Source organism: Oncorhynchus tshawytscha, unplaced genomic scaffold, assembly GCF_018296145.1.
Source record: "Oncorhynchus tshawytscha isolate Ot180627B unplaced genomic scaffold, Otsh_v2.0 Un_scaffold_7692_pilon_pilon, whole genome shotgun sequence".
Taxonomy (NCBI): Eukaryota; Metazoa; Chordata; class Actinopteri; order Salmoniformes; family Salmonidae; genus Oncorhynchus; species Oncorhynchus tshawytscha.
The window spans coordinates 218,334-243,914 of record NW_024609664.1 but is presented as its reverse complement, the minus strand read 5'-3'; the positions used below and the strand labels follow the sequence as shown (position 1 = coordinate 243,914).

Sequence of the window (25,581 nt, the reverse complement as noted above, 5' to 3'; positions counted from 1 at the left end):
CTTCCCGTTGCTATGATACTGGGGGCTACGCTGGCATCCATCCTGTTGCTATGATACTGTGGTCTACACTGGCATCCATCCTGTTGCTATGAAACTGTGGGCTACACTGGCATCCATCATGTTACTATGAAACTGTGGGCTACACTGGCATCCATCCTGTTGCTATGAAACTGTGGGCTACACTGGCATCCATCCTGTTACTATGAAACTGTGGGCTACACTGGCATCCATCCTGTTGCTATGAAACTGTGGGCTACACTGGCATCCATCCTGTTGCTATGAAACTGTGGGCTACGCTGGCATCCTTCCTGTTGCTATGAAACTGTGGGCTACGCTGGCATCCTTCCTGTTGCTATGATACTGTGGGCTACACTGGCATCCATCCTGTTGCTATGATACTGTGGGCTACACTGGCATTATATTCCCTTTACAGTGGGCCCCATAGGGAGCCATTTGGGAGGCAGGCCATAGTATCTCCTTATTTATGGCACTTGGCACCCTATTCCCTACATAGTGCACTACTTTTGACCAGAGTCCCTATGGGTAGTGCACTATAAAGGGAATAGGGGGCCATTTAAAAGACACATTTTTGTTTAAACGGTACCTCCTCACTCATGGCTCTTATGTACCTATTCCCAATATAGTGCACTCCTTTTCACCGTAGTGCACTACCCCCATAGGGACTCAGAAGTAGTGCACTACCCCCATAGGGACTCAGAAGTAGTGCACTACCCCCATAGGGACTCAGAAGTAGTGCACTACCCCCATAGGGACTCAGAAGTAGTGCACTACCCCCATAGGGACTCAGAAGTAGTGCACTACCCCCATAGGGACTCAGAAGTAGTGCACTACCCCCATAGGGACTCAGAAGTAGTGCACTACCCCCATAGGGACTCAGAAGTAGTGCACTACCCCCATAGGGACTCAGAAGTAGTGGGGACTCAGAAGTAGTGCACTACCCCCTCATAGGCACTACCCCATAGGGACTCAGAAGTAGTGCACTACCCCCATAGGGACTCAGAAGTAGTGCACTACCCCATAGGGGGACTCAGAAGTAGTGCACTACCCCCATAGGGACTCAGAAGTAGTGCACTACCCCCACTCACCCCCCCATAGGGACTCAGAAGTAGTGCACTACCCCCATAGGGACTCAGAAGTAGTGCACTACCCCCATAGGGACTCAGAAGTAGTGCACTACCCCCATAGGGACTCAGAAGTAGTGCACTACCCCATAGGGACTCAGAAGTAGTGCACCACCCCATAGGGACTCAGAAGTAGTGCACTACCCCCATAGGGACTCAGAAGTAGTGCACTACCCCCATAGGGACTCAGAAGTAGTGCACTACCCCCATAGGGACTCAGAAGTAGTGCACTACCCCATAGGGACTCAGAAGTAGTGCACCACCCCCATAGGGACTCAGAAGTAGTGCACCACCCCCATAGGGACTCAGAAGTAGTGCACTACCCCATAGGGACTCAGAAGTAGTGCACTACCCCCATAGGGACTCAGAAGTAGTGCACTACCCCCATAGGGACTCAGAAGTAGTGCACTACCCCCATAGGGACTCAGAAGTAGTGCACTACGTAGGGAGCCAGTCCTTCACGGCCCTCGTGTGTCTGGATGCATTAGCTGCTGCACCACCAGGTCTATGTTGATGATGGGGTTGAAATACAGAGCCCAGTAGAACAGACAGTTACACACAAACTGAGGGACCACTGGCCAGAACAGGGCGAAGGCAAAACCCTGGGAGGACATCCTCCACAGGTGACCCCACATCTTCTGAGGGAGACTCCTGGAGGGGGGAGAGGGAGACTTCATTACATTAAACAACTAACTATGCAGATGGTGGAGAGAGAGGGAGACTCCTGGAGTGAGGGATAAGTAGTGATAAGTATGGTAGTGAGGGATGAGGTAAGGGGGGAGAGAGAGGGGTAGTGAGGGATGAGGTAGACTCCTGGGAGGGGAGAGGGAGACTTCATTACATTAAACAACTAACTATGCAGAGATGGTGGAGAGAGAGGGAGGGATGAGGGGAGAGGGGGTGGGGGGGTGAGGGATGAGAGGGGGGAGAGGGGATGGGTGGAGAGAGGGGGTAGTGAGGGATGAGATGAGGGGGAGAGGGGGGTAGTGAGGGATGAGATGAGGGATGAGAGGGGAGAGAGGGATGAGATGAGGGGAGAGAGGGGTAGTGAGGGATGAGATGAGGAGAGAGAGAGAGAGAGAGGTGTAGTGAGGGATGAGATGAGGGGGAGAGAGAGGTAGTGAGGGATAAGATGAGGGGGAGAGAGAGGTAGTGAGGGATGAGATGAGGGGGAGAGAGAGAGGTAGTGGGGATGAGATGAGGGGGAGAGAGAGAGAGGTAGTGAGGGATGAGATGAGGAGAGAGAGAGGGGTAGGGATGAGGGGGTATGAGGGATGAGGAGAGAGAGAGGGGTAGTGAGGGATGAGATGAGGAGAGAGAGGGGTAGTGAGGGATGAGATGAGAGAGAGGGGTAGTGAGGGATGAGAGAGGGGGTAGTGAGGGATGAGAGAGAGAGGGGTAGTGAGGGATGAGGAGAGAGAGAGGGGTAGTGAGGGATGAGGAGAGAGAGAGGGGTAGTGAGGGATGAGGAGAGAGAGAGGGGTAGTGAGGGATGAGGAGAGAGAGAGGGTAGTGAGTGAGGGATGAGATGAGATGAGGAGGAGAGAGAGGTAGTGAGGGATGAGATGAGGAGAGAGAGAGGGGTAGTGAGGGATGAGATGAGGAGAGAGAGAGGGGGTAGTGAGGGATGAGATGAGGAGAGAGAGGGGTAGTGAGGGATGAGATGAGGGGGAGAGAGAGAGAGGTGGTGAGGGATGAGATGGGTGGAGGGAGAGAGAGGTGGTGAGGGATGAGATGGGTGGAGAGAGAGAACGAGGTAGTGAGGGATGAGATGAGGGGGAGAGAGGTAGTGAGGGATGAGATGAGGGGGAGAGAGAGAGGTAGTGAGGGAGATGAGATGAAAGAAAGAGATGAGATGAGGGGGAGAGAGGTAGTGGGGGATGAGATGAGGGGGAGAGAGGGTAGTGAGGGGATGAGAGAGGTAGTGAGGGATGAGATGAGAAAGAGAGTAGTGAGGGATGAGATGAGGAGAGAGAGGGAAGAGAGAGAGATGAGGGGAGGAGAGGATGTAGTGAGGGATGAGGAGAGAGATGATGTAGTGAGGGATGAGGAGAGAGAGATGTAGTGAGGGATGAGGAGAGAGGTAGGGATAAGTGTGAGAGGGACAGAAAGAGGGGTGGACAATTCAGGGTAAAGTATGAGAGAGGATTAGAGAGAATGAAAGAAAGAGAGAGAAATTTGGTGTGACGGAGACGGTGAGACGGACAGAGAGAAAGTTGGTGTGACGGGGACGGAGACGGTGAGACGGACAGAGAGAAAGTTGGTGTGACGGGGACGGAGACAGTGAGACGGACAGAGAGAAAGTTGGTGTGACGGGGACGGAGACAGTGAGACGGACAGAGAGAAAGTTGGTGTGACGGGGACGGAGACAGTGAGACGGACAGAGAGAAAGTTGGTGTGACTGGGATAGACAGAGACAGTGAGACGGACAGAGAGAGACACACACACGGTACCTGATCTCAGCTCGGTTATAGAACCTCCACAGGACACAGCCCTCCAGCACAGACAGCAGCATCGCGTTGACGATGATGAACCGTGACGTCCAGTAGTGAACCGACAGCCAATCCCAGGCAAACTCAGCGATCAGCTGGTACGGAAGGAGGAGGTACTTAACTAGGAACTCCGCCCACTGGCGCCAGCTGGGGTGGCCCTGGAGGGAGAGAGAGAGGGGGGTGGGGGGGAGAGGGGGTGGAGGGAGAGAGAGAGGGGGGGGGGAGGGAGGGAGAGAGGGGTGGAGGGAGAGAGAGAGGGGGTGGAGGGGGAGAGGGGTGGAGGGAGAGAGAGAGAGGGGTGGAGGGAGAGAGAGAGGGGGGTGGGAGGGGAGGGAGAGAGGTGGGGGGAGAGGAGGGGTGGGGAGGGAGAGAGAGGGGGGTGGGGGAGGGGAGAGGGGGGAGAGGAGGAGGGGGGTGGAGGGAGAGAGAGGGGGGGGGGAGAGAGAGGGGGGTGGAGGGAGAGAGAGAGGGGGGGTGGAGGGAGAGAGAGAGGGGGGTGGAGGGAGATATACCAATATCGTCAGTATGACCAGACTTTATCTACAGTAGTCTACGTCTAGTTGTCTATGACCAGACTACATCTACAGTAGTCTACGTCTAGTTGTCTATGACCAGACTACATCTACAGTAGTCTACGTCTAGTTGTCTATGACCAGACTACATCTACAGTAGTCTACGTCTAGTTGTCTATGACCAGACTACATCTACAGTAGTCTACGTCTAGTTGTCTATGACCAGACTACATCTACAGTAGTCTACGTCTAGTTGTCTATGACCAGACTACATCTACAGTAGTCTACATCTAGTTGTCTATGACCAGACTACATCTACAGTAGTCTACATCTAGTTGTTTATGACCAGACTACATCTACAGTAGTCTACATCTAGTTGTCTATGACCAGACTACATCTACAGTAGTCTACATCTATTTGTCTATGACCAGACTACATCTACAGTAGTCTACATCTAGTTGTCTATGGCCAGACATACTGACTACATCTACAGTAGTCTACATCTAGTTGTCTATGACCAGACTACATCTACAGTAGTCTACATCTAGTTGTCTATGACCAGACTACATCTACAGTAGTCTACATCTAGTTGTCTATGACCAGACTACATCTACAGTAGTCTACGTCTAGTTGTCTATGACCAGACATACTGACTACATCTACAGTAGTCTACGTCTAGTTGTCTATGACCAGACTACATCTACAGTAGTCTACATCTAGTTGTCTATGACCAGACTACATCTACAGTAGTCTACGTCTAGTTGTCTATGGCCAGACATACTGACTACATCTACAGTAGTCTACGTCTAGTTGTCTATGGCCAGACTACATCTACAGTAGTCTACATCTAGTTGTCTATGACCAGACTACATCTACAGTAGTCTACGTCTAGTTGTCTATGGCCAGACTACATCTATAGTAGTCTACATCTAGTTGTCTATGACCAGACATACTGACTACATCTACAGTAGTCTATGTCTAGTTGTCTATGACCAGACTATATCTACAGTAGTCTACGTCTAGTTGTCTATGGCCAGACTACATCTACAGTAGTCTACGTCTAGTTGTCTATGACCAGACATACTGACTACATCTACAGTAGTCTACGTCTAGTTGTCTATGACCAGACATACTGACTACATCTACAGTAGTCTACGTCTAGTTGTCTATGACCAGACTATATCTACAGTAGTCTACGTCTAGTTGTCTATGGCCAGACTACATCTACAGTAGTCTACGTCTAGTTGTCTATGGCCAGACATACTGACTACATCTACAGTAGTCTACGTCTAGTTGTCTATGACCAGACTACATCTACAGTAGTCTACGTCTAGTTGTCTATGACCAGACATACTGACTACATCTACAGTAGTCTACATCTAGTTGTCGTCTATGGCCAGACTACATCTACAGTAGTCTACATCTAGTTGTCTATGGCCAGACATACTGACTACATCTACAGTAGTCTACGTCTAGTTGTCTATGACCAGACTACATCTACAGTAGTCTACATCTAGTTGTCGTCTATGGCTGGAGTCGTACCGACACGCCTACCTTTATTTATCAAATAAATACAATCCTACATGACAGTTGAGCCGTCCAATGGTACCTGGTGGTTGAGGGGGAGGCTGTCCTCCATTGGCTCGCTGGTGCGTGAGAGGGCGGGGCAGCAGGTGTGCAGGAAGGGGAGGAAGGTTTCGGAGTAGTCGAAGAGGTAGAGGTAGAGGATGGTGAGGCGAGGAGAACTCTTCAAAGCATAGAGCAGGAACAGAGATTTACCTGCATTCACAGCCTGGTGGGGGGTTGAGAGACGGTGGGAGAGAGGAGAGGGGTAGACAGGAGAGGGGTAGACAGAGGGAGAGAGGAGAGGGGTAGAGGGGTAGACAGAGGGGAGAGAGGAGAGGGGTAGACAGAGGAGAGGAGAGACAGGGAGAGAGAGGAGGACAGAGGGAGAGAGGAGAGGGGTAGACAGAGGGAGAGGAGAGGGGTAGACAGGAGGGGTAGACAGAGGGGAGAGACAGAGGGAGAGAGGGAGGGGTGGGAGACAGGAGAGGGGTAGACAGAGGGAGAGAGGAGGGGTAGACAGAGGGAGAGAGGAGAGGGGTAGATGGTGGGAGAGAGGAGAGGGAGAGAGGAGAGGGGTAGACAGAGGGAGAGAGGTAGACAGAGGGAGAGAGGTAGACAGAGGGAGAGAGGTAGACAGAGGGAGAGAGGTAGACAGAGAGAGAGAGGTAGACAGAGGGAGAGAGGAGAGAGGTAGACAGAGGGAGAGAGGAGACAGAGGGAGAGAGGTAGACAGAGGGAGAGAGGAGACAGAGGGAGAGAGGTAGACAGAGGGAGAGAGGTAGACAGAGGAGGGAGAGAGGGAGACAGAGGGAGAGAGGTAGACAGACAGAGGGAGAGAGGTAGAGACAGAGGGAGACAGAGGGAGACAGGAGAGAGGTAGACAGAGGGAGAGAGGTAGACAGAGGGAGAGAGGAGAGGGAGAGACAGAGGGAGAGAGGAGAGGGGTAGACAGAGGGAGAGAGGAGAGGGGTAGACAGAGGGAGAGAGGAGAGGTAGACAGAGGGAGAGAGGAGAGAGGTAGACAGAGGGAGAGAGGAGAGGGGTAGACAGAGGGAGAGAGGAGAGGGGTAGACAGAGGGAGAGAGGAGAGACAGAGGAGAGAGGGGGCAGACAGAGGGAGAGACAGACAGAGGAGAGAGGGGGTAGACAGAGGGAGAGAGGAGAGGGGTAGACAGAGAGGAGAGACAGGAGAGGGTAGACAGAGGGAGAGAGGGAGAGGGGTAGACAGAGGGAGAGAGGAGAGGGTAGACAGAGGGAGAGAGGAGAGAGGGAGACAGGAGAGGAGAGAGGTAGACAGAGGGAGAGAGGGAGGTAGACAGGGAAGAGAGAGAAGGGTAGACAGAGGGAGAGAGAGAGAGAGGTAGACAGAGGGGTAGAGAGGAGAGGGGTAGACAGAGGGAGAGAGGAGAGAGGTAGACAGAGGGAGAGAGGAGAGAGGTAGACAGAGGAGAGAGAGACAGAGGGAGAGGTAGACAGAGGGAGAGAGGAGAGAGGTAGACAGAGGGAGAGAGGTAGACAGAGGGAGACAGAGGGAGAGAGGAGACAGAGGGAGAGACAGAGGGAGAGAGAGAGCGAGGGAGACAGAGGGAGAGAGGGAGAGAGAGGTAGACAGAGGGAGAGAGGGGAGAGAGGTAGACAGAGGGAGAGAGAGAGGTAGACAGAGAGGTAGACAGAGGGAGAGAGGAGAGGGTAGACAGAGGGAGAGAGGAGAGTGGTAGACAGAGGGAGAGGAGAGGGTAGACAGAGGGAGACAGACAGAGGAGAGAGGAGAGAGGGTAGACAGAGGGAGAGAGGAGAGAGGTAGACAGAGGGAGAGAGGAGCGAGGTAGACAGAGGGAGAGAGGAGAGGGGAGGGACAGAGGGAGAGAGGAGAGAGGTAGACAGAGGGAGAGAGGAGAGGGTAGACAGAGGGAGAGAGGAGAGAGAGGTAGACAGAGGGAGAGAGGAGACAGAGGTAGACAGAGGGAGAGAGGGGTAGACAGAGGGTAGACAGAGGGAGAGAGGAGAGGGAGACAGAGGGAGAGAGGAGAGAGGTAGACAGAGGGAGAGAGGAGAGAGGTAGACAGAGGGAGAGGGAGAGAGAGAGGTAGACAGAGGGAGAGAGGAGAGGGTAGACAGAGGGAGAGAGGAGCGAGGTAGACAGAGGGAGAGAGGAGAGAGGTAGACAGAGGGAGAGAGGAGCGAGGTAGACAGAGGGAGAGAGGAGAGAGGTAGACAGAGGGAGAGAGAGGAGCGAGGTAGACAGAGGGAGAGAGGAGCGAGGTAGACAGAGGGAGAGAGGAGAGAGGTAGACAGAGGGAGAGAGGAGCAGAGGGAGAGAGAGGGGTAGACAGAGGGAGGAGGAGGGTAGACAGAGGGAGAGAGGGGTAGACAGAGGTAGACAGAGGGAGAGAGGAGAGGGGTAGACAGAGGGAGAGGAGAGAGGAGGGAGAGAGGTAGACAGAGGGAGAGAGGAGAGAGGGAGAGGGGTAGACAGAGGGAGACAGAGGGGAGCGAGGTAGACAGAGGAGAGAGGAGCGAGAGACAGAGGGAGAGAGGAGCGAGGTAGACAGAGGGAGAGAGGAGCGAGGTAGACAGAGGGAGAGAGGAGCGAGGTAGACAGAGGGAGAGAGGAGCGAGGTAGACAGAGGGAGAGAGGAGCGAGGTAGACAGAGGGAGAGAGGAGCGAGGTAGACAGAGGGAGAGAGGAGCGAGGTAGACAGAGGGAGAGAGGAGCGAGGTAGACAGAGGGAGAGAGGAGCGAGGTAGACAGAGGGAGAGAGGAGCGAGGTAGACAGAGGGAGAGAGGAGCGAGGTAGACAGAGGGAGAGAGGAGCGAGGAGAGACAGAGGGAGAGAGGAGCGAGGTAGACAGAGGGAGAGAGGAGCGAGGTAGACAGAGGGAGAGAGGAGCGAGGTAGACAGAGGGAGAGAGGAGCGAGGTAGACAGAGGGAGAGAGGAGCGAGGTAGACAGAGGGAGAGAGGAGCGAGGTAGAGGGAGAGAGGAGCGAGGTAGACAGAGGGAGAGAGGAGAGAGGTAAGACAGAGAGAGGGAGACAGTTCAAACCACCATTAAACCCTAAATGACTTAACAAATGATGAGCATATCTTAACGGGCGTACTTCAACCAGAGCATATAAAGTACTTATTAAAGGGTGCGTCAACAGTAGAGGTCGACCGATTATGATTTTTCAACGCCGATACCAATTAATCGGACGATTCTTTTAACATTTATTTGTAATAATGACAATTACAACAATAATGAATGAACACTTATTTTAACTTTATATAATACATCAATAAAATCAATTTAGCCTCAAATAAATAATGAAACATGTTCAATTTGGTTTAAATAATGCAAAAACAAAGTGTTGGAGAAGAAAGTAAAAGCGCAATATGTGCCATGTAAGAAAGCTAACGTTTAAGTTCCTTGCTCAGAACATGAGAACATATGAAAGCTGGTGGTTCTTTTTAACATGAGTCTTCAATATTCTCAGTTAGGAAGTTTTAGGTTGTAGTTATTATAGGAATTATAGGACTATTTCCCTCTATACCATTTGTATTTCATTAACCTTTGACAATTGGATGTTCTTATAGGTACTTTAGTATTGCCAGTGTAACAGTATAGCTTCCGTCCCTCTCCTCGCTCCTCCCTGGGCTCGAACCAGCAACACAACGACAATTAGCGCGCGCTAACTAGCTAGCCATTTCACTTCGGTTACACGAGCCTCATTTCGGGAGTTGATAGGCTTGAAGTCATAAACAGCGCAATGCTTGACGCACAACGAAGAGCTGCTGGCAAAACGCAAGAAAGTGCTGTTTGAATGAATGTTTACGCGCCTGCTTCTGCCTACCACCGCTCAGTCAGATACTTAGATACTTGTGTGCTCAGTCAGATACTTAGATACTTGTGTGCTCAGTCAGATACTTAGATACTTGTGTGCTCAGTCAGATACTTAGATACTTGTGTGCTCAGTCAGATACTTAGATACTTGTGTGCTCAGTCAGATACTTAGATACTGTGTGCTCAGTCAGATACTTAGATACTTGTGTGCTCAGTCAGATACTTAGATACTTGTGTGCTCAGTCAGATACTTAGATACTTGTGTGCTCAGTCAGATACTTAGATACTTGTGTGCTCAGTCAGATACTTAGATACTTGTGTGCTCAGTCAGATACTTAGATACTTGTGTGCTCAGTCAGATACTTAGATACTTGTGTGCTCAGTCAGATACTTAGATACTTGTGTGCTCAGTCAGATACTTAGATACTTGTGTGCTCAGTCAGATACTTAGATACTTGTGTGCTCAGTCAGATTATATGCAACGCAGGGCACGCTAGATAATATCTAGTAATATCATCAACCATGTGTAGTTAACTAGTGATTATGATTGTTTCTATATAAGATAAGTTTAATGCTAGCTAGCAACTTACCTTGGCTTACTGCATTCGCGTAACAGGCAGGTCGTTAATTGCGTTGGACTAGTTAACTGTAAGGTTGCAAGATTGGATCCCCCGAGCTGACAAGGTGAAAATTTGTTGTTTTGCCCCTCAACTCCCAGAGGTTCAGAGGTGGCTTGACCCAGGCAGTTTCTAAGTTGATATATAATAAGTAGTATTTCTGGGTTCTGTCACCTTGTACTCCCAGAGGTTCTGAGGTGGCTTGACCCAGGCAGTTTCTAAGTTGATATATAATAAGTAGTATTTCTGGGTTCTGTCACCTTGTACTCCCAGAGGTTCTGAGGTGGCTTGACCCCCAGTTCCTTGATCCTCTCCAGTTCAGCCATCATCGCTCTCCTATGGGCCTGGTTGTCTATGTTATAGGGAGCTCTGGTCAGCTCCTCATCACCGAGCATCAACAATAACCTGAGAGATATATCATAAAACCATTAAATAACCAGGACAGAACTATAGTTCTCCATGTTAACTCATCACTACCTAACATCGACAATAACCTGACCATGAAAGAAAGCGAGCGAGCGTGCCAGCGAGGAGACAGAGAGGGAGAGGGAGCGAGAGAGGGAGAGAGAGAGACAGAGACAGAGACAGCAACAGAGAGAGCGACAGAGAGACAGAGAGAGCGACAGAGAGACAGAGAGAGCGACAGAGAGAGCGACAGAGAGAGACAGAGAGCGACAGAGAGCGACAGAGAGCGACAGAGAGCAACAGAGAGCAACAGAGAGCGAGGGAGAGCGAGGGAGAGCGAGGGAGAGAGAGAGAGACAGAGAGGTCCAGGGCCCAAGGCGTTCCAACCAGAACAGAACCGTACTACAAACATACCACAAACTGTTAAACATTCCTCACCGTCCGTTAACGTTCTCCTGTAGGAAGGGTTCTTTATAGACAGAGGTCCAAGCCCCAAGGTGTTCCAACCAGAACAGAACCTCCTCCGGCGTCCATTTTGACACAGGCTTACTGACCAAGAGGTCATGGACCCCATCTCCACTGGACCAGTGGTACACCAGAAACATCACCTGGTAGGAGAGACACACAGATAGGAGAGACGTGAGACAGGTAGGAGAGACACACAGATAGGAGAGACGTGAGACAGGTAGGAGAGAGGTAGACAGTATGAGAAAGGTGAGACGGGTAGGAAGGATGGGTAGCAGAGAGGAGAGATGGGTAGGAGAGAGGAGAGATGGGTAGGAGAGATGGCTAGGAGAGAGGAGAGACGGTAGGAGAGATGGGTAGGAGAGAGGAGAGACAGGTAGGAGAGATGGGTAGGAGAGAGGAGAGACAGGTAGGAGAGATGGGTAGGAGAGAGGAGAGACAGGTAGGAGAGATGGGTAGGAGAGAGGAGAGACAGGTAGGAGAGATGGGTAGGAGAGAGGAGAGACGGGTAGCAGAGAGGAGAGACAGGTAGAAGAGATGGGTAGGAGAAGGAGAGATGGGTAGGAGAGACGGGTAGGAGAGAGGAGAGACGGGTAGGAGAGAGGAGAGACGGGTAGGAGAGATGGGTAGGAGAGAGGATAGACAGGTAGTAGAGATGGGTAGGAGGGGGAGAGACAGGTAGGAGAGAGGAGAGACAGGTAGGAGAGGTGGGTAGGAGGAGAGAGGGTAGAGAGAGGTAGGAGAGATGGGTAGGAGAGAGAGAGGTAGGAGAGATGGGTAGGAGAGAGAGAGAGAGGTAGGAGAGATGGGTAGGAGAGGAGAGAGGGGTAGGAGAGATGGGGAGAGATAGAGAGGAGAGATGGGTAGGAGAGATGGGTAGGAGAGAGGAGAGATGGGTAGGAGAGATGGGTAGGAGAGAGGAGAGATGGGTAGGAGAGAGGAGAGACAGGTAGGAGAGATGGGTAGGAGAGAGGAGAGATGGGTAGGAGAGAGGAGAGACAGGTAGGAGAGAGGAGAGACGGGTAGGAAAGAGGGGAGACAGGTAGGAGAGGGAAGAGATGGGTAGGAGAGAGGAGAGACGGGTAGGAGAGACGGGTAGGGGAGAGAAGAGAGACCGGTAGGAAAGAGGGGAGACAGGTAGGAGAGGGAAGAGATGGGTAGGAGAGAGGAGAGATGGGTAGGAGAGAAGGAGAGATGGGTAGGAGAGAAGAGAGATGGGTAGGAGAGAAGAGAGATGGGTAGGAGAGAGGGGAGAGACAGGTAGGAGTGAGGGGAGACGGGTAGGAGAGACGGGTAGGAGGGAGGAGAGACGGGTAGGAGAGAGGAGAGAGACGGAGAGGAGAGATGAGAGGAGAGAGGTCAGGTTACAGACAGGTGTGAGACGGGCATAGAGGTGAGACGGGCATAGAGGTGAGACGGGCATAGAGGTGAGACGGGCATAGAGGTGAGACGGGCATAGAGGTGAGAGACGGGCATAGAGGTGAGACGGGCATAGAGGTGAGACGGGCATAGGTGAGACGTGAGACGAGGTGAGACGGTAGGAGACAGACAGGCATAGAATAGGACTAGAGGTGAGACGGGCATAGAGGTGAGACGGGCATAGAGGTGAGACGGACAGACATAGAATAGGACTAGAGGTGAGACGGTAGGAGACAGACAGGCATAGAATAGGACTAGAGATACAGTAGGAGACAGACAGACATAGAATAGGACTAGAGATACGGTAGGAGACAGACAGACATAGAATAGGACTAGAGGTTAGACAGACATAGAATAGGACTAGAGGTTAGACAGACATAGAATAGGACTAGAGATACGGTAGGAGACAGACAGACATAGAATAGGACTAGAGGTTAGACAGACATAGAATAGGACTAGAGAGACGGTAGGAGACAGACAGGCATAGAATAGGACTAGAGGTTAGACAGACATAGAATAGGACTAGAGGTTAGACAGACATAGAATAGGACTAGAGGTTAGACAGGCATAGAATAGGACTAGAGATACGGTAGGAGACAGACAGACATAGAATAGGACTAGAGGTTAGACAGACATAGAATAGGACTAGAGGTTAGACAGGCATAGAATAGGACTAGAGAGACGGTAGGAGACAGACAGACATAGAATAGGACTAGAGGTTAGACAGACATAGAATAGGACTAGAGGTTAGACAGACATAGAATAGGACTAGAGATACGGTAGGAGACAGACAGACATAGAATAGGACTAGAGATATGGTAGGAGACAGACAGACATAGAATAGGACTAGAGGTTAGACAGACATAGAATAGGACTAGAGGTTAGACAGACAGACAGGCATAGAATAGGACTAGAGATATGGTAGGAGACAGACAGACGAGACAGAAAGTTAATTCCCACATATTAACATGAAGCATTCAGACTGTCATTCAAATAAAGACACAGACAGACAGACAGGCAGGCAGACAGGCAGACAGACAGGCAGACAGACAGGCAGACAGACAGGCAGACAGACAGGCAGACAGACAGACAGGCAGGCAGACAGGCAGGCAGACAGGCAGACAGACAGGCAGACAGACAGGCAGACAGACAGGCAGACAGGCAGGCAGACAGGCAGGACTGCCACGCGAAAAGATATACACAGACGTTGCTCTCTTACTGCCACATGGACAGAACAAATAGACAAAACCACACACACTGTGACCCTTCACCCCCCATCCACCCCACCACACACACTGTGACCCTTCAACACCACCCCCCATCCACCCCACCACACACACTGTGACCCTTTCTGCAACACATTGACAAAAGTAAGCTGACACACACACACTACAATCATTCCTGTCCCCCCACACACACTACAATCATTCCTGTCCCCCACACACACTACAATCATTCCTGTCCCCCCACACACACACACACTACAATCATTCCTGTCCCCCACACACACACACTACAATCATTCCTGTCCCCCCACACACACACACACCTACAATCATTCCTGTCCCCCACACACACACACACACAATCATTCCTGTCCCCCACACACACACACACTACAATCATTCCTGTCCCCCACACACACACACACACTACAATCATTCCTGTCCCCCCCCACACACACACACTACAATCATTCCTGTCCCCCCACACACACTACAATCATTCCTGTCCCCCACACACACACACACTACAATCAATTCCTGTCCCCCACACACACACACTACAATCATTCCTGTCCCCCACACACACACTACAATCATTCCTGTCCCCACACACACACTACAATCATTCCTGTCCTCCCCACACACACACACTACAATCATTCCTGTCCCCCCACACACACTACAATCATTCCTGTACCCCCCCCCCCACACACACACTACAATCATTCCTGTCCCCCACACACACACACACTACAAATCATTCCTGTCCCCCCCACACACACTACAATCATTCCTGTCCCCCACACACACACACTACAATCATTCCTGTACCCCCACACACACACTACAATCATTCCTGTCCCCCACACACACACTACAATCATTCCTGTACCCCCCACACACACACTACAATCATTCCTGTACCCCCAATCATTCCTGTCACACACTACAATCATTCCTGTACCCCCCCTGTACCCCCACACACACACACTACAATCATTCCTGTACCCCCATTCCTGTACCCCACACACTACAATCATTCCTGTACCCCCACACACTACACACACTACAATCATTCCTGTACCCCCCACACACTACAATCATTCCTGTACCCCCAATCAATCATTCCTGTACCCCCACACACACAATCACAATACAATCATTCCTGTCCCCCCACACACACACACACTACAATCATTCCTGTACCCCCACACACACTACAATCATTCCTGTACCCCAATCACACACTACAATCATTCCTGTCCCCCACACCCAATCATTCCTGTCACACACTACAATCATTCCTGTCCCCCCCACACACACACACATACAATCATTCCTGTACCCCCCCCCCACACACTACAATCATTCCTGTCCCCCCACACACTACACACTACAATCATTCCTGTCCCCCACACACACTACAATCATTCCTGTCCCCCCACACACACTACAATCATTCCTGTCCCCCACACACACACAATCATCATTTCCTGTCCCCCACACACACTACACATTCCTGTCCCCCACACACACTACAATCATTCCTGTCCCCCCCCCCTGTCCACACACTACAGTCATTCCTCATTCCTGTCCCCCCCCACCCCCCTGTCCACACACTACAATCATTCCTGTCCCCCACACACACACTACAATCATTCCTGTCCCCCCACACACACTACAATCATTCCTGTCCCCCCCACACACACAATCATTCCTGTCCCCCCACACTAATCATTCCTGTCCCCCCACACACACACACTACAATCATTCCTGTTCCCCCACACACACTACAATCATTCCTGTTCCCCCCCCCCACACACACTACAATCATTCCTGTTCCCCTGTCCCCCCACACACTACAATCATTCCTGTCCCCCACACACACACTACAATCATTCCTGTCCCCCACACACACACACATTCCTACAATCATTTCCTGTCCCCCCACACACACTACAATCAATCATTCCTGTCCCCCACACACACACTACAATCATTCCTGTCCCCCCACACACAATCATTCCTGTCCCCCAATCAATCATTCCTGTCCCCCACACACACACCTACAATCAATTCCTGTCCCCCCACACACACAATCATTCCTGTCCCACTACAATCATTCCTGTCCCCCCACACACACTACAATCATTCCTGTCCCCCCCACACACACTACAATCATTCCTGTCCCCCCCACACACACTACAATCATTCCTGTCCCCCCACACACACTACAATCATTCCTGTCCCCACATCATTCCTGTCAATCATTCCTGTCCCCCCACACACACTACAATCATTCCTGTCCCCCCCCCACACACACTACAATCATTCCTGTCCCCCCACACACACAATCATTCCTGTCCCCCCACACACAAATCATTCCTGTCCCCCCCCACACACACTACAATCATTCCTGTCCCCCCACACACACTACAATCATTCCTGTCCCCCCACACACACTACAATCATTCCTGTCCCCCCCACACACTACAATCATTCCTGTCCCCCCCTGTCACACACACACTACAATCATTCCTGTCCCCCCCACACACACCATTCCTGTCCCCCCCACACACACTACAATCATTCCTGTCCCCCCCACACACTACAATCATTCCTGTCCCCCCACACACTACAATCATTCCTGTCCCACACACACTACTGGCTCCTTCCTGTTGACCTCTCCCCAGGTCACCCTCGCTGACCTCTCCCCAGGTCACCCTCGCTGACCTCTCCCCAGGTCACCCTCGCTGACCTCTCCCCAGGTCACCCTCGCTGACCTCTCCCCAGGTCCCCCTCTGACTCCTTCCCATTGACCTCTCCCCATCAAACCCCCTCCCTCTCTCTTACCGCGACACAGGTGAGGGCAGTGAGAACTCCAGAGAAGAACCCTCCTGCTCCTCTACCAGGACTGGTCTTGGGGATTCCTCTGGCTGCCTGATCACCATACCTACAGACAGGTTACACACAGACAGACAGACAGACAGACAGACAGGTTACACACAGACCTCGCTTTGTGCACGGGGGGCATTGTCATGCTGAAACAGGAAAGGACCTTCCCCAAGCTGTTGCCACAAAGTTGGAAGCACAGAATCGTCTAGAATGTCATTGTATGCTGTAGCGTTGAGATTTCCCTTCGCTGGAACTAAGGAGCCCGAACCATGAAAAACAGACCATTATTCCTCAATCAAACTTTACAGTTGGCACTATGCGTTGGGGTCTGTAGTGTTAACCTGGCATCTGCCAAACCCAGACTCATCTGTGGGACTGCCAGATGGCGAAGCGTGATTCGTCACTCCAGAGAACGCGTTTCCACTGCTCCAATGACTGGCGAGCTTTATACCATTCCAGCCGACGCTTGGCATTGCGTATGGTGATCTTAGGCTTGTGTGCGGCTGCTCGGCCACGGAAACCCACATCATGAAGCTCCTGTGTTGACGTTGCTTCCAGAGGCATTTTGTAACTCTGTCGAGAGTGTTGCAACCGAGGACAGAGGATTTATGTGCTTCAGCTCTCGGCGGTCCCGTTCTGTGAGCTTGTGTGGCCTACCACTTCGCGTCTACAAAGGTGGCATCCTATGACAGGTGCCACGTTGAAAGTCAGAGCTCTTCGGTAAGGCCATTCTACTCAATGTTTTTTTCTATGGAGACTGCAAAGGCTCTACGCTCAATTTTATACACCTGTCAGCAACGGGTGTGGCTGAAATATCCGAATCCACTCATTTGAAGGGGTGTCCACATGCTTCTGTAGATACGGTGCATTCAGAAAGTATTCAGACCCCTTCCCTTTTCCTACATTGTTATGTTACAGCCTTATTCTAAAAGGGATTAAATAAAATATGTTCCTCATCAATCTACACACAATACCCCATAGTGACATCACAATACCCCATAGTGACATCACAATACCCCATAATGACATCACAATACCCCATAATGACATCACAATACCCCATAATGACAAAGCTAAAATAGGTTTAGAAATGTTTGCAAAAAAATAAATAAAAAATAAAAAAATAAAAAAACTGAAATACCTTATTTACATAAGTATTCAGACCCTTTGCTGTGAGACTCAAAATTGAGCTCTGGTGCATCCTGTTTCCATTGATCATTCTTGAGATGTTTCTACAACTTGATTGGAGTCTACCTGTGGTGATATCAATTGATTGGACATGATTTGGAAAGGTACACACCTGTCTGTATAAAGTCCCACAGTTGACAGTGCATGTCAGAGCAAAAACCAAGCCATGAGGTCAAAGGAATTGTCCTTAGAGCTCAGAGACAGGATTGCATTGAGGCACAGATTTCAGGAAGGTTACAAAAACATGTCTGCAGCATTGAAGGTCCCTAAGAACACAGTGGCCTCCATCATTCTTAAATGAAGGACGTTTGGAACCACCAAGAGTCTTCCTAGCGCTGGCCGCACGGCCAAACTGAGCAATCGGGAGAAGGGCCTTAGTCAGGGAGGTGACCAAGAACCTGATGGTCACTCTGACAGAGCTCCAGAGTTCCTCTGTGGAGATGGGAGAACCTTCCAGAAGGACAACCATCTCTGCAGCACTCCACCAATCAGGACTTTATGGCAGAGTGGCCAGATGGAAGCCACTCCTCAGTAAAAGGAACATGACAGCCCGCTTGACGTTTTACCAAAAGGCACCTAAAGACTCTCAGACCTGATGAAACATGAATCTTTGGTCTGATGAAACCAACTCCTTGGCCTAAATACCAAGCATCATGTCTGGAGGAAACCTGGCACCATCCCTATGGTGAAGCATGGTGCTGTTTTTCAGCGGCAGAGAGACTAGTCAGGATCAAGGCAAAGATGAACGGAGCAAAGTACAGAGAGATCCTTGATGAAATCCTGAGCGCTCTGGAGCAGGTTGTCAGACTGGGGCAAAGGTTCACCTTCCAAAGGGACAAAGACCCTAAAGCACACAGCCAAGACAACACAGGAGTGGCTTTTGGACAAGTCTCGATGTCCTTGAGTGGCCCTGCCAGAGACCGGACTTGAACCCGATCGAACATCTCTGGAGCAGCGACACTCCCCATCCTATCTGACAGAGCTTGAGAGGATCTCCAGAGAAGAATGGGAGAAACTCCCCAAATACAGGTGTACCAAGCTTGTAGCGTCATACCCAAGAAGACTCGAGGCTGTCATCGCTGCCAAAGTAAAGGGTCTGAAAACGTACATAAATGTGATAGTTTTTTAATAATAAATTAATGAGGAAAATAAACAATTTAATCAATTTTAGATTAAGGCTGTAACATAACAAAATGTGGAAAAAGTCAAGGGGTCTGAATACTTTCCGAAGGCACTGTATGTATATGTACAGTACCAGTCAAAAGTTTGGACACACCTACTCATTCAAGGGGTTTTCTTTATTTTTTAAAACTATTTTCTACATTGTAGAATAACAGTGAAGACATCGAAACTATGAAATAACACATATGGAATCATGTAGTAACCAGAAAAGTGTTAAATGAAAATATATTTTATATTTGAGATTCTTCAAAGTAGCCACCCCTTGCCCCAAAGACAGCCCTGCACACTTGGCTTAGGAAAGAAATTCCACAAATTAACTTTTAACAAGGCACACCTGTTAATTGAAATGCCTTCCAGGTGACTACCTCATGAAGCTGGTTGAGAGAATGCCAAGAGTGTGCAAAGCTGTCAACAAGGCAAAGGGTGGCTACTTTGAGCAATCTCAAATAGGCCAGCAGGCTCTGAGTGTGTTAGTATGGTACCTCTGATAGAGCCAGCAGGCTCTGAGTGTGTTAGTATGGTACCTCTGATAGAGCCAGCAGGCTCTGAGTGTGTTAGTATGGTACCTCTGATAGAGCCAGCAGGCTCTGAGTGTGTTAGTATGGTACCTCTGATAGAGCCTGCAGGCTCTGAGTGTGTTAGTATGGTACCTCTGAAAGGCCAGCAGGCTCTGGGAGATCTTGGGGTTCCCCTGGATCTCTGCTCTCCTCCTACCCACCACCTCTGAGAACAACCGCTCTACTGCATCTCTGAAAGAGGGAGGGGGCGGGTAGAAAGTAGGGAGAGGGGTAGAGGAGGGAGAGAGGAGGGGATGAGCGAGATTTTATTAATTAATTATTTTTTAAATTTAATCTTTATAACCAGGAAGGGATCATTGAGATTAAAATATATTTTTCAAGAGCACCCTGGCCAAGATAGGCAGCACCAAGTCATTACAAAAAAATTAGACAGACAGACAACATGAAAAACTACAAGTAATCTAGTAAAAACCATAGAATTCACAAGAGTATAAAACAGCTAATTAAAAACATTGACAGGTCAGGGAATCAGCCTCAAAATCCTTCATCAGTGATTTAAAAACACCAATCGGGACAAGTTCTTCCAGTTTAAAACTATTTTGTAAGGCGTTCCAAGACGATGGCGCAGAGGACATAAAAGCCCTTTTACCAAATTCAGTTCGGACATTTGGAACAGTTAGCAGGATAAAGTCCAGCGAACGAAGAGACGACCCACCACATTTCTGAACAATAAAAATGCCCAAATAAAAAGGTAGTAAACCCAAATGGCTTATTAAATAAAGTATACCAGTGACTGAGCCTACGAGTGACTAGAGAAGGCCAGCCAACCCTGGTATACAAAGTGCAGTGGTGCGTAAGGGTTTTGCAGTTTAAAATAAATCTCAAAGTGCCATGGTAAAGAGTGTAAATTCATCTCAAACACTGAGCGGAAGCATTCATATATAAAATATCCCCATAGTCTAGTAAAGGCATAAATGTAGCTGATACTAGACTCCTTCTGGCTTCAAAATAAAAACAGGCCTTATTCCTAAAATAAAATTCAAATTTCAGAGAGAGAGAAGGGAAGGGTGGGAGAGAGAGGGGTAGAGGGTGGAGAGAGGAGGGAGAGAGAGGGGTAGAGGATGGAGAGAGGAGGGGATGAGAGAGGGGTAGAGGATGGAGAGAGGAGGGGATGAGAGAGGGGTAGAGGATGGAGAGGGGTAGGGAGGAGAGAGAGAGGGGGTGGAGAGGGATGAGAGAGGGGTAGGGATGGGGAGAGGAGGGGATGAGAGGGGGTATGGAGAGAGGAGGGGATGAGGATGGAGAGGGGAGGATGGGGGGGATGAGAGAGGGGTAGAGGATGGAGAGGGAGGGGAGAGGAGGGGATGAGAGAGGGGTAGAGGATGGAGAGAGGAGGGGGATAGAGGATGAGAGAGGGGGAGAGGGGTAGAGGATGGAGGGAGAGGATGGAGAGAGGAGGGGATGAGAGGGGGTAGAGGATGGAGAGAGGAGGGGATGAGAGAGGGGGAGAGAGAATCAGGTTAGAGGATGGAGAGAGGAGGGATAAAGATGGGGGATGGATGGATTTTTGAGAGCTGGTAGAGGATGGAGAGAGGAGGGGATGAGAGAGGGGGTAGAGGATGGAGAGAGGAGGGGGAGAGAGAGGGGGAGCCCAGGTCTGCCCAGGGGACTACTGATCTACCACACTGATACCCTGCCTAGAGGATGGAGAGGGCCCAGGGGACTAGAGGGGGTAGAGAGAGAGGGGGTAGAGGATGGAGAGAGGAGGGGATGAGAGAGGGGTAGAGGATGGAGAGAGGAGGGGATGAGAGAGGGTTAAAAATCAGGTTAATGGGATGAAGAAGTCTATCAAATAAATTGTCCATGTTTACATGGATGGATTTTTGGCCTTGGAGCTGGTAAGACATGGAGCTGATACCCTGCCTACCACTGACTGTAGCCCAGGTCTGCCCAACCCACTACTACTACTGATCTACCACGCTGATACCCTGCCTACCACTGACTGTAGCCCAGGTCTGCCCAACCCACTACTACTGATCTACCACGCTGATACCCTGCCTACCACTGACTGTAGCCCAGGTCTGCCCAACCCACTACTACTACTGATCTACCACGCTGATACCCTGCCTACCACTGACTGTAGCCCAGGTCTGCCCAACCCACTACTACTACTGATCTACCACGCTGATACCCTGCCTACCACTGACTGTAGCCCAGGTCTGCCCAACCCACTACTACTACTGATCTACCACGCTGATACCCTGCCTACCACTGACTGTAGCCCAGGTCTGCCCAACCCACTACTACTACTGATCTACCACGCTGATACCCTGCCTACCACTGACTGTAGCCCAGGTCTGCCCAACCCACTACTACTACTGATCTACCACGCTGATACCCTGCCTACCACTGACTGTAGCCCAGGTCTGCCCAACCCACTACTACTACTGATCTACCACGCTGATACCCTGCCTACCACTGACTGTAGCCCAGGTCTGCCCAACCCACTACTACTACTGATCTACCACGCTGATACCCTGCCTACCACTGACTGTAGCCCAGGTCTGCCCAACCCACTACTACTACTGATCTACCACGCTGATACCCTGCCTACCACTGACTGTAGCCCAGGTCTGCCCAACCCACTACTACTACTGACTACCACGCTGATACCCTCCTACCACTGACTGTAGCCCAGGTCTGCCCAACCCACTACTACTACTGCCTACCACGCTGACCCTGCCTACCACTGACTGTAGCCCAGGTCTGCCCAACCCACTACTACTACTGATCTACCACGCTGATACCCTGCCTACCACTGACTGTAGCCCAGGTCTGCCCAACCCACTACTACTACTGATCTACCACGCTGATACCCTGCCTACCACTGACTGTAGCCCAGGTCTGCCCAACCCACTACTACTACTGATCTACCACGCTGATACCCTGCCTACCACTGACTGTAGCCCAGGTCTGCCCAACCCACTACTACTACTGATCTACCACGCTGATACCCTGCCTACCACTGACTGTAGCCCAGGTCTGCCCAACCCACTACTACTACTACTGATCTACCACGCTGATACCCTGCCTACCACTGACTGTAGCCCAGGTCTGCCCAACCCTCTTCCTGGAGATCTACTGTCCTGTACGTTCAGCCCAACCCACTTCCTGGAGATCTACTGTCCTGTACGTTCAGTCCAACCCTCTTCCTGGAGATCTACGATTGTCACAATTCTATATAGAATTGCAATACATATGGTATGGGCACCCAAGTATGGTGATAATATGGTGAGGTCTAGAGAGTAGTACCAGTACGTTAAGTTCATGTACCTTACCTCAGCAGGATGTAGTACCTTACCTCAGCAGGATGTTGACTTTGGGGAAGCCCTCCCACTTCTCCCTGCATTCAGGGCACTCAGTCTTCCTACTCGACTCCCACCAGAGAGCCAGGCAGTGGCGGCAGAAGCTGTGACCACAGTTCAATGTTGTCGGGTTGACCAGGACATCGTAGCAACAGTGGCACCCAAACTGGTCTTCGCTGATGGAGGGGCTGGCAGAGGGCCGGGGGTACGGAGAGGGAGGGGGGTCAGAGGTCACAGGAGGGGTTAGGGGGGAGGAGAGATCGGAGAGAGGGTTGGGGGCGGGGGCAGCAGCGGCATCCCCCTCTATCTGCTGGATCATCTGGGGTCTGGAGGAGAGAGAACCAAAGAATAAGTGAGAGGGGGTCAGAGGGAGAGAACCAAAGAGGGGGTCAGAGGGGGACAGAGAGAGAACCAAAGAATAAGTGAGAGGGGGTCAGAGGAGAGAGAACCAAAGAGGGGGTCAGAGGAGAGAGAGAGAGGGGGGGGTCAGAGGAGAGAGAGAACCAAAGAATAAGGAGAGAGAGAACCAAAAGGGGGTGAGAGGGGACAAAGAGGGGGTCAGAGGAGAGAGAGAACCAAAGAATAAGTGAGAGGGGGGGGTCAGAGGAGAGAGAGAACCAAAGAATAAGTGAGAGGGGGACAGAGGGGGTCAGAGAGAGAGAACCAAAGAATAAGTGAGAGGGGGGACAGAGGAGAGAGAGAACCAAAGAGGGGGTCAGAGGAGAGAGAGAACCAAAGAGGGGGTCAGAGGAGAGAGAGAACCAAAGAGGGGGTCAGAGGAGAGAGAGAACCAAAGAGGGGGTCAGAGGAGAGAGAGAACCAAAGAGGGGGTCAGAGGAGAGCGCGAGAGAAAGAGCAAGAAACAGAATATGGGTTGTAAAAAAACTTCCTTACAAAAAAACTTCCTTACAACACTATATTGTATATCTACATAATATGATATTTGAAATGTCTTGATTATTTTGGAACCTCTGTGAGTGTAATGTTCACTGTTATTGTTAATTATCTACTCCATTTGCTTTGGCAATATTAACATGTGTTTCCCGTGCCAGTAGAGCCCTTGAATTGAATAGAGAGAGAGAGAGAGAGAGAGAGAGAGAGAGAGAGAGAAAGAGAGAGAGACAGAGAGAGAGAGAGAGAGAGACAGAGAGAGAGAGAGAGAGAGAGAGAGAGAGAGAGACAGAGAGAGAGACAGAGAGAGAGAGAGAAAGACAGAGAGAGAGACAAACAGAAAGAGGGAGAGAGACAAAACTATGAACTGTGTGAGACCCCAAATGGCAACTTATTACCACAAATCAAAGTGTATTGGTCCTTTACACAGATGTTCAATGTTATCGCAGGTGCAGCAAAATGCACATCTTTCTAGCGCCAACAGTGCAGTAATATTGAGCAATACACACAATCCAAAAGGAGGGGGAAAAAAAACAAGAAATATCACAACGACTACTTTTGACCAGAGCCCAGGGTCCATAGCATAGACACTCCTCCATAGCCCTATGGGTCATGGTCGACATATGTACACTCACTATACTAGGGAATAGGTTGCCATTTGGGACGAAATAATGTTAAAATATTACAGAATAACTGGCTTTGAGTTCTGACAATGTATTTTATAGCTAATAACAGGAACCCACTTTTATAGTCTCCTTAAATGGAGTAGTACCTGACGTTTTGCCAGACATGCAGTTTGGCTAACTAAATGAGTTAGTAAACAGGAAGTAACTCAAATGAACACTGCAACAAATGCGTCCTTGTCAACTCCTCAGATCAACTTATACCGACGGGGAAACCTGTTCCTGGGAAAGAGAGGTTCATACAGGTTCTCTCATATTATGGCTAGCCATTCAATAAAAACAATCATTATTTTAGTTAGCTAATTCTTAACCAAATCACTGTATCTAACATTAGCTGCTAACTAGTTAGCTAGTCAGTGGCAAACTCCCACATAATTGTGCTAACGTTATAGCTACCGTTTGGCATTAAAAACAACATTTGTGTCATCTTTATAGTTTCCTACCTCGGGAATAACGGCCGTTGCAACCAAGCAGGGAAAATCACATCACTGCCGAAGAGATGCTTTTCCAAAGTTAGTTTTGATGATGCTGGCTAGCTCATAGCAGTCAGACGGGTAGCTGAACAGCTTCTCATTTCACTTCTTTCTTGCCCTATATTCATTACGCGGAAGCAAACAGAGCCGACGGGGAGGGACCTAAAATAATTTATTTATTTTTTTGTTGCAAAATGTTTTCCGTTTGGAGTGAAAGGTTTCCGTTACTAAACGTTTTGCAACAGACGAGAGCTTTTGATGCGGAATCCGCGTAATGAATACACCCACAGACTCGCTATAGGGAAATGATGCGTTCAAAAACAACTGGAAACTCGGTAAAATACGAATGTATATATCGTCGTTAGTGATCTTCAGGTCGGAAAGTCGAAGCTCTAGAAAGAGGCCCGAGTTCTCGAGTTGGATGACTGTTCAAATACATTTCCCCCCCCCCTCGGGCCTCATTTATTTTCCGAGTTCCCCGTTGTTTTGAACACACTGATGTCGGAGCTTTCCGACTTGCGAGTTTCCAGTTGTTGTGAACGCGGCAAAACTCACACTCTGGTCACGTGAGCCGCGCGGTGACGTACTCATGAGCTAAAAAAACAACAACAACAACAACAATGTGCTAATGCTCTTCCGGTTCAAAGTTCGATTGTTTTGTCCTTTCGTAGAATCTGTTTCCTGTTTATTATTTTTTCAATGGAAAGTCGTCTATCACA

General features: G+C 50.0%; 1 protein-coding gene across 2 annotated transcripts; it reads right to left on the bottom strand.

The window, feature by feature from the left end:
- Positions 1 to 1,228: 1,228 nt before the first annotated feature.
- On the bottom strand, positions 1,229 to 25,150 carry LOC112241766 (bifunctional apoptosis regulator). Of its 2 annotated transcripts, none has more exons than XM_042316715.1 (10): positions 24,833 to 25,150; positions 22,812 to 23,141; positions 19,583 to 19,681; positions 16,521 to 16,620; positions 10,996 to 11,165; positions 10,413 to 10,557; positions 5,756 to 5,938; positions 3,596 to 3,792; positions 1,555 to 1,793; positions 1,229 to 1,465 (listed from the first exon to the last, which is right to left on the bottom strand). In XM_042316715.1, exons 2-9 carry the CDS (start codon positions 23,132 to 23,134, stop codon positions 1,601 to 1,603), a joined length of 1,410 nt encoding a protein of 469 aa, XP_042172649.1. In that variant the 5' UTR covers positions 23,135 to 23,141; positions 24,833 to 25,150; the 3' UTR covers positions 1,229 to 1,465; positions 1,555 to 1,600. The 2 variants fall into 2 exon arrangements, with proteins under 2 accessions (XP_042172649.1, XP_042172650.1); XM_042316716.1 differs by having other exon boundaries at positions 1,585 to 1,793.
- Between the last annotated feature and the right edge of the window lie 431 nt (positions 25,151 to 25,581).

Excerpts from the sequence above, each read along its gene's own strand:
- LOC112241766 (XM_042316715.1), bottom strand. The coding sequence starts at position 23,134 with ATGATCCAGCAGATAGAGGGGGATGCCGCTGCTGCCCCCGCCCCCAAC. Across the intron at positions 5,939-10,412 it reads AGAACCTCTGGGAGTACAAG|GCTGTGAATGCAGGTAAATC; the intron begins GTGACAGAACCC and ends ACCCCCCACCAG. Across the intron at positions 3,793-5,755 it reads GCCTCCCCCTCAACCACCAG|GGCCACCCCAGCTGGCGCCA; the intron begins GTACCATTGGAC and ends CTCTCCCTCCAG.